The following is a 17,633-nucleotide window of genomic DNA, read 5'->3' on the forward strand; positions in this document are numbered from 1 at the left end:
ACATATCAAACTGGCGTTACGTACAGAAGTTGATTACGTTTTTCAAGGTATTTTTTAATGATCGAAATTCAAACTTAGCGTCTGCAGAAAAAAATGATATTGATAATCATGAAGATGGCTTGTGTTTACGAATGTTTTTAATACTTTGTTTGATTAGTTTGCAGTGTTCAGTTAATTTTATAGTAACCATGTGTAATGAATATACGGGGAATATACAGGGTTAGTTTATATTTGAACATTTTCAATGATGATGCTGAACAGTTCTGTCATATCATATAAGCTTCAATAATTATAATATATGGCAAAATGAAACAACTGTAGATCAAAATTTGCTCAACCCATGAAGTCACATGTCAAAGAGAATGTGAATTAAAAGAGGAGGTCTCGGCATAAAATTGGCCATCCATTTTTTTTATTGTGTAAATTACATTTTAATATATTTTTTTTATTAATCAATTACTGCTTTTAAAACAACCAAAATATAATTTAAAAGTTTTTTTTTCTTTGCTGTCACATTTGAAACAAGAATGTGCACATATACATGCTTATATAGAGAGTGCTTTTTGATATGTGATTCAATTATCCGGACGATTCATTTATCCGGACGATTTCGTTGGGGACAGAGGCGTCCGGATAAACGAGGCGCCACTGTACTACTGAAGGAGTTATCTCTCTTTGAATAGCTGTTGACGGACATTCATACTCCAAAGGTTTTTATTTTAGCAGTATTTTAGAAAAAAAAAACTCTTGATTTTATGAACCCTTGAAGTTTTTCATCATGTAAGATTTATCTCTCCTTAAACTCTGATTTAAACCGGTTGAAAAGCCCTCCATTTTTGTTGTCTTACCGATTTTGTGCTCGCAAGTTCTCGGAAACGGCTTGCTCAAATTTCATAAACTTTCAGGTCTGATAGAATCTATCTATCTATCTATCTATCTATCTATCTATCTATCTATCTATCTATCTATCTATCTATCTATCTATCTATCTATCTATCTATCTATCTATCTATCTATCTATCTATCTATCTATCTATCTATCTATCTATCTATCTATCTATCTATCTATCTATCTATCTATCTATCTATCTATCTATCTATCTATCTATCTATCTATCTATCTATCTATCTATCTATCTATCTATCTATCTATCTATCTATCTATCTATCTATCTATCTATCTATCTATCTATCTATCTATCTATCTATCTATCTATCTATCTATCTATCTATCTATCTATCTATCTATCTATCTATCTATCTATCTATCTATCTATCTATCTATCTATCTATCTATCTATCTATCTATCTATCTATCTATCTATCTATCTATCTATCTATCTATCTATCTATCTATCTATCTATCTATCTATCTATCTATCTATCTATCTATCTATCTATCTATCTATCTATCTATCTATCTATCTATCTATCTATCTATCTATCTATCTATCTATCTATCTATCTATCTATCTATCTATCTATCTATCTATCTATCTATCTATCTATCTATCTATCTATCTATCTATCTATCTATCTATCTATCTATCTATCTATCTATCTATCTATCTATCTATCTATCTATCTATCTATCTATCTATCTATCTATCTATCTATCTATCTATCTATCTATCTATCTATCTATCTATCTATCTATCTATCTATCTATCTATCTATCTATCTATCTATCTATCTATCTATCTATCTATCTATCTATCTATCTATCTATCTATCTATCTATCTATCTATCTATCTATCTACGGCGACACTTCCGGATCGAACATTTCTGCAATTAAGTGATTTTTTGAGGGTCATTTTGTCTAAAAGTTTTCTAAAAAACAACAAGTTTTCTAATAAACAACTTTACACAGTAATGTGAATTTTCAGCGAAGATAGAGCAACATATGTAGATATGTACAATGTAGAAGGTAGTTCACTTCCATCGGAAGTCCCTAACGTTGACGCCCGCTATTGTTCGAGAAAAGGCAAATCGAGAATTTCAAAAGTTGTGTACGTTTTCTTAATTATTTCATTAATTATGAATAATTTGTTAAAACATGTAGTATCAGAAAAAAAGAGGCCGGTCCCTAAAATTAAGGATCTAGAGGGCCAAAATTGTTTCCTTAATATCTAAAAAAAATATTGAGAATTTGCATTGTGATACATTATTAAAACAAAGATATTCAAACTGAGTACATTTAGCAGCTAATAAGATTGTCAGAAACCATTGAATGACGTGACTTCCGGCCAAACAGGAAGTAGTATAAATGCGCTATTTTAGCAGATATTAGCTTGGAATTGAATAATGAATGTCAGAGAAGATGTCCCACCTTATTTTTAATCGAGGTTACTCGCTTTAGTAACTTTCAGTAAAAACCGAACATAGTCTAAAATCGCTTATTTTTGCAGATATCGATATAAAACTTATTGATTAACATCACAGAGTACATCTGGCCCTATTTTACGTCGATTGATTCTGTTCCGGTCAAACCGGAAACTACATCTATCATCAATTGATTAATTTCCCATATACGAGGGGCATTTCAAAAGTTCTGGCAACTGGTATATAAAATTTTAACTACGTTACGGATCAAAATGACTCTGATACCACTGTAAAGCTTAGGCAAATATGCATTCGTAGTGACGTCATTTTACATTCAAAATGACGTATAGGTCTGCTAAAATGAAGTCATAATTAGGTATACTCTGTATACTGGGCGTAAAAATGACTGATAAGGAGAACAATTTTTTTTGTTGAGCAAAGAGCGTATTGCAAAATTCGCTCATTGCTTGGCTTTACGGCAACGGAAATAAAAGCCGATTTAGATGTAGTATATATGGAGAGCATGCTCTTTCATATCGAGCAATAGCAAGATGGGTAGTTCAATTTAAAAAGGGTAGAAAATCAATTGAAGATGACCCCCGTTCGGGGCGTCCAGTTTGTGCATATGGCGAAAAAGAAATCGTCGCTGTTCAAAATACGATAGCTGATGATGCTAGATATACAGTTGGGGAAATAGCAGACTTAACTAACATTAATTCGATCGTCAGCAGTTTTTGGTATTTTAAAGGAAAACTTAAAGCTTAGGAAAGTCTGTGCTAGATGGGTGCCGCATCTTCTCTCAGAAAGAGCAAAAGCGCATCCGGGTAGAAATGGCTTCACAGTTACTAACAATTTATGAAGATTGTGATCAAAGGCGAATAAATGAGATTGTAACTGGTGATGAAACATGGATATATTTTTTTTGAACCGGAAACTAAGCTCAATAATAAAGTTTGGATCGGTGAAAATGATACAAGGCCTCAAATTGCACGCAGAAACCGGTCTGTCCGGAGAGTATTGTACGCCTTATTTTTTGATTCTAAAGGCCCTGTTGCTCAAGTTCCGGTTCCAGAACACAGCAGTGTTACTGGTCAATTTTATGCAGAGAATGTCTTGTCTCAGGTTGTAGAGCACTATAAAACGACCCGACCAACAACCAGTACTAGAGGAATAAAGCTCCTCCATGACAACGCACCTGCACATAGATCAGAGGTAGTAACCAAATATTTAAAGGAAAATGGTATTGCCGTTTTACCACATCCACCCTACAGTCCTGACCTAGCTCCATGCGATTTTTGGTTGAATGCCGTTATCAAAGAAGCCCTCCGAGGACGGCGATTTGAAAGTCGTCATGCAGTCGGAAGTGCCGTATTCCAGTGTATGAAGCGTATGCCGAAAGAGGACTATAGGGCAGCATTTTTCACGTGGATTTCAAGACTGAAAAAGTGTGTCCAGGTCAACGGAGACTATTTTGAGGGATTGATATAATCTAATTAATGATAATGACGCTAATTAATTTACCGCACACCAGTTGCCAGAACTTTTGAAATGCCCCACGTATAGGCATAAATTTTAAGTATCAAAATTTACAAATACAAGTACACACTGACGCCATTTTTCGCCAAACAGCACAGCATTCTTTCACAAATTCTACCTACGGGCATTGATACAAAAAAATGGACGGAAGAACTACTCGTTGCTTTGCAACGAACTCTGCTCTAGTTTTGTTAATTTTTCTTTGAATAACAAAAGGATTTCCATCATTTATTATCTGCTCAAAATCCAAGATAACGAATACTGATTTTGTTTTGTCTAAGAATATCTATACTAATGATACTTTATTTTGAGTAAATAAAATCTTGAAAAATTATCAATACCTAGTAAGGTACGTTTTAATGTACGTGTACATGTCATTAAAGTTGCGTATGACCTTAATACTCTGAATTTTTCTGTGTAAACAAGGAAAAAATCCATTGCACCTTTAATGCGCGTTTATTTGCACTTGTAGAATTGATTTACATATTGAAAGCCAAGCCTAAGTAAGGATCGATATCTCCGACGATAAGAAAATCAATACAAAGCCTGCATGTCGCATGCAATCAAAGACCTATACGTTGACTGAAAGCTTTTTTAAAATGCAACCATGTGTTTACGAATACAGGCAAGTATTTTAAATGTTCAACTTTGAATTGGTAAAATTATTGATTATTTTTGACTAAGGTATGTTCATAAGGTAGCTCAAGTACAAAAGATACCTGTTACCGCGGAAAAAAATTACTTGATTGACAAAAATATATCAGATCATTTTTGTGGTGTCAACTGCTCAACGCCTCACAGAGGAGAGGGGAAAAGTCGACCAGGGTAAATTTAATTTAATGATTTAAATGATTACAATATTTTTCTTTAGTAAATACTTAATGTTTTGTTGAAAATGAAAGGATCAGCATTAGATTGTAATAACATTAATATGGTATAATTAGGTCAATTCAGCAAAAATAGGGAGGGTCAAATATACCATTTATTTGCAGGGGAGTTTTTCCTAGAAGCCGGGAATGGATATTGCTTTGTCATTATTTAGTGTGTTTAATTTGAGAATTTATAGATTTTGAAAATGCAAGTGGAGTGGAGATCCAGACAACTCTCAGTCCCACATAAACTTAAAAAAAGTATTTCGTGGGGGAATGGGGTGGGGACAGGTTCCGCTCTCTATTCGAAGGGAAACAAAAAGGCTAATTGCAGCCTTTGAATGTAAATTTATATCCTTTATTATTACCTTTTTCTTTGAAAAAAGTTTAAGGCACCCTCCCCCTCTTGAATACTACGTGCCTGTTGTGTTCGAGAGCATTTTTCGCTGCAGCAATCTCTGGATGACATAATGACACTTGCCTTGCAACTTCCATTTAGATGCAAGATGCATAATTTATGTGATGAAATCAATGTCGACGTTTAAAACACAGGCGTTTGTTTCGTATATGCATGTAGAGCCACAGGCACTTGTTTCGTATACGGGGTACCCTTACTTATTTTTACCACAAGGTACCTAACTCAATTTCAGGCATCCCCGCTTCAAGCTCGTATTTTGTTCATATATCAATCATTAACCTACTTTAAAATTATATCGTTCGCTTTGAGAGACTTTTTTTCTTGTCAAATAAATCCTTTCAGACGTCTCTGGTCGCCTCTTTATTGTAAACCACTCATTTATTCCTCGAAAATTACCTCGATACATACATGTATTAAGACTTTAGATGGGATACAAGTTTCCGGTTGGGGTTATAAATGAAGGATTAAACCAGAGACCTCGAAATGGAATACTCGGAAGTCTCTGGTTTAATCCTACCCCCAACCGGAAGTTGACCTTAACTTTAATTTCTTTGTTTCAGAGTGTTGATTTGTAAAAAGAGAGATGGGTGTTTCAATGCTGCTGCAGATGTGGAATTGATGACAAAAACTCATGATGACTTCAATAGAATCTGAGCAGCCAGGTATTTTCAATTTTGTGATGTTTAATCATTTCATTTCAACCTATGAAACAGATTTATTTAAATTAGTTCCTCTGAGCCTATATACGTTACAATGACCTATATGGCCATTCGTTATATGTGCGGGTGTGTAAACTTTCTGGAATTTTGGCTATATCTCAAGAACCCTTTATTTGGCCAATATTTTTAAAATTTGAATAAAAATATAGGGATCGACCTTTGACAATGGGAGGCAATTGAAAAAATCTGAGAGGAGGCCTGGGATCATTAAACATTTTCAGATGATTCACTTTGTAACAAAGTAGGTGACAGAGACCTCCGTTTAATGATTTAATTTAAATGTTTTAACCTATGTACAGATATTGAATAAATGATATGTAGATACATGTACATATAGCTGATGTATCTTCAGGCATAGAGGTGTAAAAATCCAAGAAGAGGTCAAAATGACCTACATTTTAATTAAGGTCTTCCGCTCCAGGCGGAAGACCTTCTACTGATTCTGATGGTTAAGATTATTAGGGTCTTCCGAGCTTCCGGAAGACTCTACTGTTATTCTACTGTTTCTTCTTATTATTTTATTTTTTTTCCCGCCGATTTTCAGCAGGCGATTTCTCGGAGACCTTTTGTCCGATTGCTATGAAACTTTCAGGGTAGATACAATGTATTATTACCTTAAAACTGTTTTTTCAAATTTTTGATATATACCCCCGTTCATGAGTTATTGCCCTTTAATCGATATTTGGAGGGTCTCTTGTCCAGTAGAATTCTCAATAACGACACATGATATTTGCATGAAAACTGGAGAACTTGTAACTAATACATCGCAGATGCGCAGAACATTAAAATTGTAGGCTATTTTTTTTAAGTTCGGAAGCTATGTGACGGCAAGTTTTAAGAATTATTTTTCCATGAAATTTTGCTGCTTTTTGTTTAATAACTTTTAAACTGATAAAAATTTGGTAAGACATATAGAATAAAAGTTGTGTGTAATTACGAGAGCTTTCAGACAACATCAAGAAAAAGGGGCTGGCCCCTATATTCAGGGGACAGCAGGTCATAAAAGTATTTTTTGGATAGCTAAAAATATTAAAAATATTATGAAAAAGTTTGAATGACATAATTTCTAACATATTAAATCTTGTCATGTGGTATAAAGAGAAACAAGCTCCGTGCTATATTTTATTCTATTTTATATAATAATTATTTGAGAATCGTACAGGAACAAGTTGCCTACAAACCAGCCACGCCTTTTAGGGCATCGTAAAACATGCTTGTACGGTTTTAGATAGTTGTTGTGTTTTAAATAAATTGTTTTGATTCGATTTCTCTGTTTTCTGTTATTTAAATCGTTTATAAATGCAAGTTATTTACACAAGTAAAGGTAAATCAACATTTACAAATGCATCCGTATAGAAAGAGTCTTAATCGGGGCCTCTTGTTTGTAACCTGGATGTAAACAATCACGAGCGGCATTGTGGGAAGAAGATACTAAAGACCCGATATACGAAAAACGTGATATGATCTGATGCTTTGTTGGCAAATATTTAAAAAAAAGTGTAGTTTAGCACAGCATAATGCTTCATAATCAATAATTTTTAAAAATAAATCATGTCTAACACTCAATCTGATTATTTTATTTTTTGAAAAATCATCAGGTCGAATATCAGGTCTTTAGTATATCAAGTCTTTAGTACGTCCCCGGAAGTAGCCATGCCAGTCGGAATTACAGACAGAAAATGAATTATGAAATGAAAATATGTGAAGTTGACAGTTGTACATTTTCTTAACGTACGAGCCGTATGTAGACATGCAGGTTTAATCCACATCTTCGAAGCACATAAAATCCTTGGTTGCGTACAGGGAGCATTAGTTTTAAAGGGATATATATATTCTTGCGCAAATTGTTTACGAGGAAATTCTGACGATCACATTAACAGCGATGAACAGTCTTCCGTGTCGGAGTTTTCTGTGATAAATGTAGCGAGTGATGAAAGAGTTCACGGTGACATTTTAATATATGATTGACGTGCACCATGGAAATGAAGGTTAGAATTTACATCATGGAAGCCACTACAAAATACATGTATGTCAAACAAAAAAAGAAAGTAAAAGATATATCAAAACATTTATTGACCGTGTTCTCGGGGTAAAATGCAAGTTGCTGACCCCTTGAACCAAACTGTTTCCCTTTGGCCTAATGGCCTCAGGCAAACAGTTTGGTTCTTGGGTCCGACAAAACACATGTTGCCCTCGAACCCAGTTAGTAAATGTGTATTATTATTGGAAAATCTCAAAAATGTCACTCAGTTAAATTGCAAAAGAAATTTGGAAATATATTTATACATAAAAGTTTGAATTATTTCTGTGATAAGACTGCAGGATTGATTTGTGTTTTGTTTATTGCCCCTTCAAATTTTTTTTAGTCATATTATTTTGCCACCACTTGCTGGTGGAGGCCTGCAAATATAGACCTGTACTTGACACTTATGGCCTTTGGGAAGTGAGGGATCTTTTTCATGCCAGCACCTTCTGTGACACAGAACCTTGGTTCATACGGTTCCATCTGAGGAACCTATCTCCATATCCAGCTGTGGGATTCGAACCTGCGACGTAAGGATCAGCTTCTTACTGACACTTTGATTGATTGTATGTTGTTTTACATCTTACTTGAGAATTTTTCTCTCGTATAGAGACATTACCACATACTGGTGAAGGGCTTCAAACATAGACCTTAATACTTGGCACTAAGGCCCATTGAGCAGTGAGGGTTCTTTATTGTCCCAACATCTACTGTGAGGTTTTTAAGGTCTCATCTGAAAAACCTTTGACTTTCATTCTAATGCTGGGCACTTGGTGGAGGAACCTTCACTACCTATATGTTTATGACTTAGGTTTGACACAGCAAATGAGAATCAAGCCCAGGCCTCCTGATTACAAAATGAATGCCCTACAACTAGGCTACCATTACAGATAATGAACTAGATTAATTACCATGTAAAACATTGTTTAGTAAAAAATTATTTCTTGAAATTAGAATATAGAATTTTTTATGTTATGGGTATGTAAACTTAGAGTGGTATTTGGGTTATACAGTAAAACATGCTTACTGCGAACAGACTTAAATAAGGAATTGAAGCGTATAGTAAAGTGATTTTCATTCCCTGTGGTTTTAAAACATACTGAAAACTAAACTGAAAAATGAATACATTTATAATGAATCAAAATTATTTGTCCCTGGCACTTATAAGCATGTTTTACTGTAATGACAAAATAATGGGGATTTGTTTTCACAGTGGCTGTATATTGTGAATAATTTAATAAGTCGATAGCAACTTTTCAGTTTTAAACTAATCTCGTTCAAGCAGATGCTTGTCTGTCTCCGTAAACTCCAACGAGCAGGAGTTTATGGAGACAGTCGAGCATCTGCTTGAATGAGACTAGTTTTACACATGCTATCTACATGATCTTAGTGGTAATTTTAAAAAAAAAATATGTATACTGGTATATTATTTAAAAAGTACTTATTATACAAAAAATACCGACTAACTGGTTATGAAAATCATAACCCGTCATCCCATACTAAACCGGTTACTATATTTCTGACTGATTAGATGGTTACCCAGTTGACCATTGCCATCCCTAATAAATTTTTTACATGTATAAGTTATGTGCATTTCCTTTGTGAAATCATGAAAAAAAACTCCTAATTAATCCCTATTTATATTATATTTTGTAATTACATCCTCAAAATTGACTGCATGTAAACATCTATTTAATAGAGTACTTTTTACAAAAAATACACGGAAAATGTGACAGTATCTTTGAACTCTGTTTGATGGTTTCATTAGGGGTGTCAATGAATATTCGAGTACTCGACTATCATTCAATCATATTGACTATCGACTAAAATTTGTTAAGTCGGTTGTTCGTTTAAAATTTGCTACTCTTAAATTCAATGTAAAACAAGAGGCCCATGGGCCACATTGCTCACCTGAGCACATTGGCTAGGAAAAAAAAGCAAAAATCAGTATAGTATTTAAAAGTTTACAAGGAGGGGGGTGTTGAATTTTAAACTACTTAATGATGCTTTCATATCAATATAACAAATGGCTTTGTTGTTCTTGAGCAGCAGATTTTTTTCCCATATATTCATTTGTAAAAATTTGATCCCCCATTGTGGCCCCACCCTACCCCCGGGGGCCCTCATTTGAACAAATTTCATTCTACACTACCCAAAGATGCCTCCATATCAATTTGACTAATCATGGCTTTTCTGTTCTTGAGAAAAAGACTTATATATTCCTCTGTAAACTTTGATCACCTATTGTGGACCCAACCTATCCCCGGGATAATGATTTGAACAAAATTGAGTCTTCACTATCTGAGGATGCTTCCATATAAATATGATCAATCATGGCTTTACTGTTCTTAAGAAGAAGATTTTTAAAGATATTTTCCTATATATTTCTATGTAAAACTTGGATCCCCCATTGTGGCCCCACCCTACCCCCGGGGGTCATGATTTGAACAAACTTGAGTCTACACTACTTGAGGATAATTCCATATAAATATGACCAATCTTGGCTTCACTGTTCTTAAGAAGAAGATTTTTAAAGATATTTTCCTATATATTTCTATGTAAAACTTGGATCCCCCATTGTGACCCCACCCTACTCCTGGGAGTCATGATTTGAACAAACTTGAATCTACACTACCTGAGGATGCTTCCATAAAGATATGAACAATCATGGCTTTGCTGTTCTTAAGAAGAAGATTTTTAAAGATATTTTCCTATATATTTCTATGTAAAACTTTGATCCCCCATTGTGGCCCCACCCTACCCCCAGGGGTCATGATTTGAAGAAACATGAATCTACACTACCTGAGGATGCTTCCATATAAATATGACCAATCTTGGCTTTACTGTTCTTAAGAAGAATTTTTTTTCAAGATATTTTCCTATATATATCTATGTAAAACTTGGATCCTCCATTGTGGCCCCACCCTACCCCGGGGGTCATGATTTGAACAAACTTGAATCTACACTACCTGAGGATGTTTCCACATAAGTTTCATCTTTCCTGGCCCAGTGGTTCTTGAGAAGAAGATTTTTAAATGATGCCATTATTTTTTCACTAATTCCTAATTATCTCCCCTTGAAAGAGGGCGTGGCCCTTCATTTGAACAAACTTGAATCCCCTTTACCCAAGGATGCTTTGTGGCAAGTTTGGTTGAATTTGACCCAGTGGTTAGGAAACTCAGAGAAAGGCTTAACCAGTCTTTGTTAATTGTTCAAAGGAATTTTGTTGTTCGACAAACATGCATTGGCATACTTTAAAAGATGTCGGATCCAAATTGTAAAGTTTCAACCTGCAATTTCGTAAGATCTCAGATCTCATATAATGGAACTACCAATTAATGAAGAATAATAAAACTTTATAAATACATGTAAACTGGAGAATGGTTATGAGCATAATTCAAAGGTGTTTCTGATATTAATATCAATCATTTTTAAATTGTATTGATTGAATGCAAAAAATCTCATAATTAAAATTTTTGTTTTTATGAGTTACACTTTAATTGTATAACAATCATGGGTCACTGACAAGACACATTCAAATGGCTTCAGGTAAGAAATCAATAACGGGTACATGTACTAGCAGCAGGAAAAGAAAGGATAAATACGAGCATTTGATGTTCTGTATATAGATAAAATGTGCAGTCAGTGATTTTTTTAGAACCGACTTGGGGCCGAAATTCGGCCCCAGTCCCAATTGAAAATATGCCTGTATTTTCCCAAAATGTAATGGAAGTTTTCCCAAAGAAAAACTTACAAAATATGTTATCAAATTAAGTTTGTTTATTGCATGTTTTTCAAGCAGGTTTTGTTGTTCAGGTGGCAGGGGATAGTTTCGTACTAAAGACCCAGTCAAATTTCTTAAAGAATTGAGATATCCCCTGTTTGATGTGATATTTTATGTTGAAAAATGATTAGAATAATTATGGGACACATTTGCAGTGTAGCAGAGTGCTTGCTGAAATAAATGATGTGCAACATGTAGGTGTCACTATGACGCTTATATACAGAGTTGTAAATGCGAACCTTAGACACATGGTCAGTTGCAGAGGAAATTCAATGAAAAGCAGTAGGCCTTAGAAGAAGATGTGTATCTCAGAGGGAAGGTGAATGGCCCCATATCAATTGGTGAATTTTCATTAGGGCATGCATTGATTTACAGACTACTGGGTGTTTTATCCTGCTCGCTCGGGCCTGGGGATGGGTTGTATGGGTACGACTGAGGCCCAAAACTTGGAAAAACAAGCCAAAATTTTGGGAGACCCCAGGTATATTTTTGGTACATGTGCACTCTACTAGGCAAATTACATGTAATTTGTTGACATAATTTGTGAGCCATGGGCATATGAAGTGTAATTAATTAGCCCCTGGAAAACTGTCCCCATGTACATGTTTTTATGGATCACATGTATATGTGTACCCCCTCGGCACATGTTTGGCATTTAAAAAAACTATCTGAAAACACCAATTTTCAGAAATATGTAATTTAGTCTAATTCTTCTCTAAATAAGTTTATTGATGTATGCCATTTTCAAAACTCACCATATTTCTTTTATTTGACTCTCATTCATTTAGGTAGAGAGACCTAAACACAAGGGGGTTAAACCTTTCCCAGTACACATTTTCAAAGAGTTTGAAGCATCAGCATAACAAATCTTAACAGAGTAAGGCAATTTTTGTCTGAGAAAAATTTATTTGTTTGAAAATAATAGTTTGGGCACTGTCACATATATTTTATCAAATTTTGATGCAATCACTTAGTATTAATTAAAATTAAAGGGGCTCAGTTATTGCGATATCACTGAAATTACAAAATATAAACTTACTCCTTTTTACATGTATTTTCACTAAATATCATTATTTTGAGAAAAGAATGATTCAGTATGCAAATATATCAGTTCACAGAACCACATTTATTCAAAGAATTGCTGTGCTTTAATTTTTTTTTCAAATTAGACCCATCTTACTATTGATAATTACATAAAAAAAAATACCCCCCTCCCCTTCATTTTCCCCCTCATTTGTCTTCTATAATGTGATAGAACTTAAACTTTTCATTATTTTCATATAGATTATATATTTTTCTTTAAATTATAACAAAACAGATGGTCTTTTTGCATATTTAATGAACAAAATATCAGAAATATGTACATTTTCATGTAATTATTGGATTCTACTAAACACCTGAAATTTACTCACAAATGCCAAGTAAGGACAGGATGATCACTTTAATTATTCAGGGGAATCAAATGCATGTATTTGATCACTCAGATACATTGAAATTGAATGGAAATATACTCAGAAAAAGGACAGTCAGTAAAATCAGATTTCCACAGTATATTTTCTATAGAATCAGATAATGGTTGGAGGGGTAGGGTAGATAACTGCAATTTTCAGGACACTTCTTCTTGAACCTTTGATGCAAGAGGGGTTTTTGTATATTACAATAAATATCCTGAAAAACAGATTAGGTTTTCTTTTTGCAAACAAGCTATAGATGTATAAATTCAAGCAATTAAGAGGTAAAATGGGATTTCTCAAAACATCAAAAATAGAAGAGTATGTGTTTCATGTGAGTACATTTCATGAAGGCATGCAATTCTTATTGAATTTTTTATATGTAGCTGCATTTGAAATTGATCAAAGTTACCATTAAACACTGTTTTGATAAGAAATAGATTCTTTTGGATTGTAGGAGTTGGTCATTTTTGAAGTAACACAAAGAATATGGGGTTAAGATGGTTGACCGACAATTGGTGGGGTCACTTATTTGTAGTGTTGTACTGATAATCAGAAAACATCGATTGTCAACGAAAAAATGCTACCGATTCCGATGATCGATTATAGTTTTTCATAATCGATCATCGGAAACATACTTCTAATACAATACATTCCAGAATTATCCATTCCTAGTTTAAAATTTATTTCTTCTTAATGAAAGAAAATGGCGTCTGCATCTGATACTAGCCAACTAACACAAAGCAGAGGTTATTAAGAACCGAAAGGTGCACATATAGGGCCTAAAAAATATGTTTGTTTCCTGTAACCCGACCGACCCATTCAATATACCCCGGGTGGATTTTTTTCTGCCAAATCTGTGTTTGCTCTTTGGTTAACTTTGATCAATCAGCTGATTCTTTTTATTAAAAAAATATTAATTGTATCTTTTATTTGAGATATAAAACTTAGTCAACATTTACCTTAAATATAAAGAGTAATCAATTCCCCCCCACAACTTTTTGAAGTTCGTTTTCTGCCGCTAGGCAGCCATGTTGGGTGTCCACTGTAAATATAACACCTGGATAATTCAGTCCTGGAATGTTTGACCCTATTATTCATAAGCAAAAAAAAAAAAAAAAAACAAAAACAAAAACAAAACAAAAAAATCCTGATCTACCAACCCTTGATTTTTAGGGAATGTTACAGGAAACAAACATAATTTTTTTAGGCCTAGAAAGTGTAAAAGAAGCAAAACAACAAAGAAAATAATATATATTTTATATATTCATGTTTTAAAAAGAAATAATATGAAGTAATTGTAATAGATAGTTTTCATATGACGTATTTTTTCTCCGAGTTATTTCCCTTGGCCGCCATCTTGGTGGTCAACCTGGTAATTTTTCCTCTTTGTCTTACCAAATCTAAGAGGGTGTAGCAGAAATATTTGGGGGAAAATCTTTATAGAATAAAAATTGTGAAATAAAGGAAGCTTGAGCAAATATGTATTTTTCAGAAAAACAATGCTTCCTACCTCACAATGGCCAGCATGAAAAGTTAAAGTTGGTTGAATAATGAAGGAATATGAGCATGTTGACCTCCAATATGGCGGCCAACGGGAAATAACTCTTGCTAACTTGGGCCTAATGAAAACTATCTATAGTCTGCTTTTTGTATACAAAACTATGAAATCCGATTATAATCGGTAAAATCGCATCGGAAGCAGTAACCGATTCCAACTGATGATCGATTATGAAAATTAACCGATGTCCCATCACTAAAACTTTTTTATTTTTCATTGAAATAAGACATATTTAGTATATTTTTACTCAGAATTGATTGCACTTTCTAAATATGGAAAGTTATTTTAATTAAAAAGCAAACGTTGAAAGTTAAAGGTGGCAGGGGATAGTTTCGTACCAAAGACCCGGTCAAATTTCTTAAAAAATTGAGATATCCCCTGTTTGATGTGATATTTTATGTAGAAAAATGATTAGAATAATTATGGGACACATTTGCAGTGTAGCAAAGTGCTTGCTGATAAAAATGATGTGCAACTTGTAGGTGTCACTATGACGCTTATCATATACAGAGTTGTAAATGTGAACCTAAGACACGTGGTCAGTTGCAGAGAAAATTCAGCTGAAAAGCAGTAGGCCTTAGAAGAAGGTGTGTATCTCAGAGGGAAGATGAATGGCCCCATATCAATTGGTGAATTTTCATTAGGGCATGCATTGATTTACAGACTACTGGGTGTTTTATCCTGCTTGCTTGGGCCTGGGGATGGGTTGTATGGGTGCGACTGAGGCCCAAATCTTGGAAAAACAAGCCAAAATTTTGGGAGACCCCAGGTTCATTTTTGGTACATGTGCACTTTACTAGGCAGATTACATGTAATTTGTTGACATAATTTGTGAGCCATGGGCATATGAAGTGTAATTAAATAGCCCCTGGAAAACTGTCCCCATGTACATATTTTTATGGATCACATGTATATGTGTACCCCCTCGGCACATGTTTGGCATTAAAAAAACTATCCTGTGCCACCTCAGCCAAGTTGGATTTCTTCATTATTAGATAATTCATACCACTATTGTTCTTGATGCAAGTAATTAGATAATCCATACCAAGAATAGTCTTGATTAGTTATAACAATTGTTTGTTAAAGTAATACAAAGACAAAAACAAAGCTTTTTGACAATGCTTTTTAAGTGATTGGGCTTTCTGGGAGATTCCCAATTTAGCCTACTTGATGCTGAAATTCCCAATTCTGAGGGCCCCAGACCCCAGTCCCAAAGTACTGAAAAAAAAACACTGGCAGTAAATATTATATTTGAAATCAAATACATTTGATACATATATTTATTACTACGAAAATGTTAATGATTCAATAATTTGTTGTATAATGGTTATAATGTAGTTTAAATATTGTACAGGCTAGCAGTCTCTTAAAGACAAAAAGGAAAATGACATGAAAAATTGATTTAAATTTCAACGAGTACTCGACTTTCATTTGACTAAAGCCTCTGACTGTGCGACTTAGCTGTCCGAGTAAAATTAACATCGCTATTTATCATTTATAAGTTGTACAGTTTTTTTTTTATTTTAAATGAGAAATTTCAATTTCTTTTGGATAGGTGTGACTGCCATCTGATAACTGAAATTTGATACCAAGCATGACCATATTTGCCAGAAGAGCATCTGTTTGGAGATGACGAAGAATAAGCAGCATAGTGAAATTTAAACAGTCACACAAGGATAAAAGTCCTTCCATCTAGGATTATGGACACATCAGGCCTTAATACATTAAGAACTTGTAATATATGTATTTTTACAAAAACATTTAGAGAGAACTGCTATTTTGGCATATACAGCAACAAATGTTAACATATGTGCATATTTCAAATGACTTCAGTGCTAAGGGCATGTACATGAACGAGGATTGTTAGAAAAGTTTGCGGACACATTGATTTAAGGAAAATTTACTGTGCACTTTGAAAAATGACCTGTCTGAAGAAATAATTTTTTAATAGCTCGGTGCTCTCCAAGACTTTCAATGACATTGCAATTCTCAACTTTGTGTTTTCACATTGATCATCTATAATTAGCGATGAAACAGTCATAACCCCTCTAATTTAATTCAAAATTTTGCAACACACCCTCTTTGAATATTGTAGCGACATGTAAAATATCATTAATTTTTTTGCACTACAACAGTGCAATTTTTTATTTCAAGAAATTGGTCTGATTTCAATATAGCTTTGATTACAAATAGACAACTCTAAGATACATAATTCTTTTTATCTTTTTAGCTCTTGTGAGCCAAAGGCTCAAAGAGCTAATGCTATGGCCATTTGTGCAGTGTACGTAAACTTTTTAGCTCACCTGAGCTGATAGCTTAAGTGAGCTTTTCTGATCACCAGTTGTCCGTCGTCTGTCCGTCCGTCTGTAAACTTTTCATATTTTTGTCTTCTTCTCAAGAACCACTGAGCCAAATTTAACCAAAGTTGGTACACAGCATCCTTGGGTGAAGGGGAGTTTGTTAAAATGAAGGACCAACCCCCTTTACAAGGGGAGATAATCAAGACAAAAATAGGGTGGGGTCATTAAAAAATCTTCTTAAGAACCACAGGGCCAGAAAAGCTGAAAGTTATGTGGAAGCATCCTGGGGTAGTGTAGATTCTAAATTCTTCAAATCATGGCCCCCAGGGGTAGGGCGGGGCCACAATAGGGAATCAAAGTTTTACATTGAAATATATAGGCAAAATGTTTAAAAATCTTCTTCTGAAGAACCACTGGGCCAGAAAAACTGAAACATATGTGGAAACATCCTGGGGTAGTGTAGATTCTAATTTTTCAAATCATGGCCCCTGGGGGTAGGGTGGGGCCGCAATAAGTATTACAAGGGAGGGCGGGTCTGGTGAAGAACAGCAGGGCCAAAGTAACTCAGGTGAGCGTTGTGGCCCATGGGCCTCTTGTTAGAATATGGGCCATAACTCAAGAACCCCTTGGCCAATTATTGTCAAATTTG

The 17,633-nt window shown here is 34.3% G+C and overlaps 1 protein-coding gene across 1 annotated transcript in view; it reads left to right on the top strand.

Moving 5' to 3' along the window:
* Positions 1–5,780: 5,780 nt before the first annotated feature.
* Positions 5,781–17,633, top strand: part of LOC133192837 (sacsin-like) — a 99,517-nt gene continuing 87,664 nt past the window's right edge. Inside the window, 1 exon segment of the mRNA XM_061328843.1 lies at positions 5,781–5,808. Coding sequence (XP_061184827.1) covers positions 5,781–5,808 — 28 coding nt within the window.

Source organism: Saccostrea echinata, unplaced genomic scaffold, assembly GCF_033153115.1.
Source record: "Saccostrea echinata isolate AGI-Se365-2 ecotype Australia unplaced genomic scaffold, CSIRO_AGI_Sech_v1 ptg000025l, whole genome shotgun sequence".
NCBI lineage: Eukaryota > Metazoa > Mollusca > Bivalvia > Ostreida > Ostreidae > Saccostrea > Saccostrea echinata.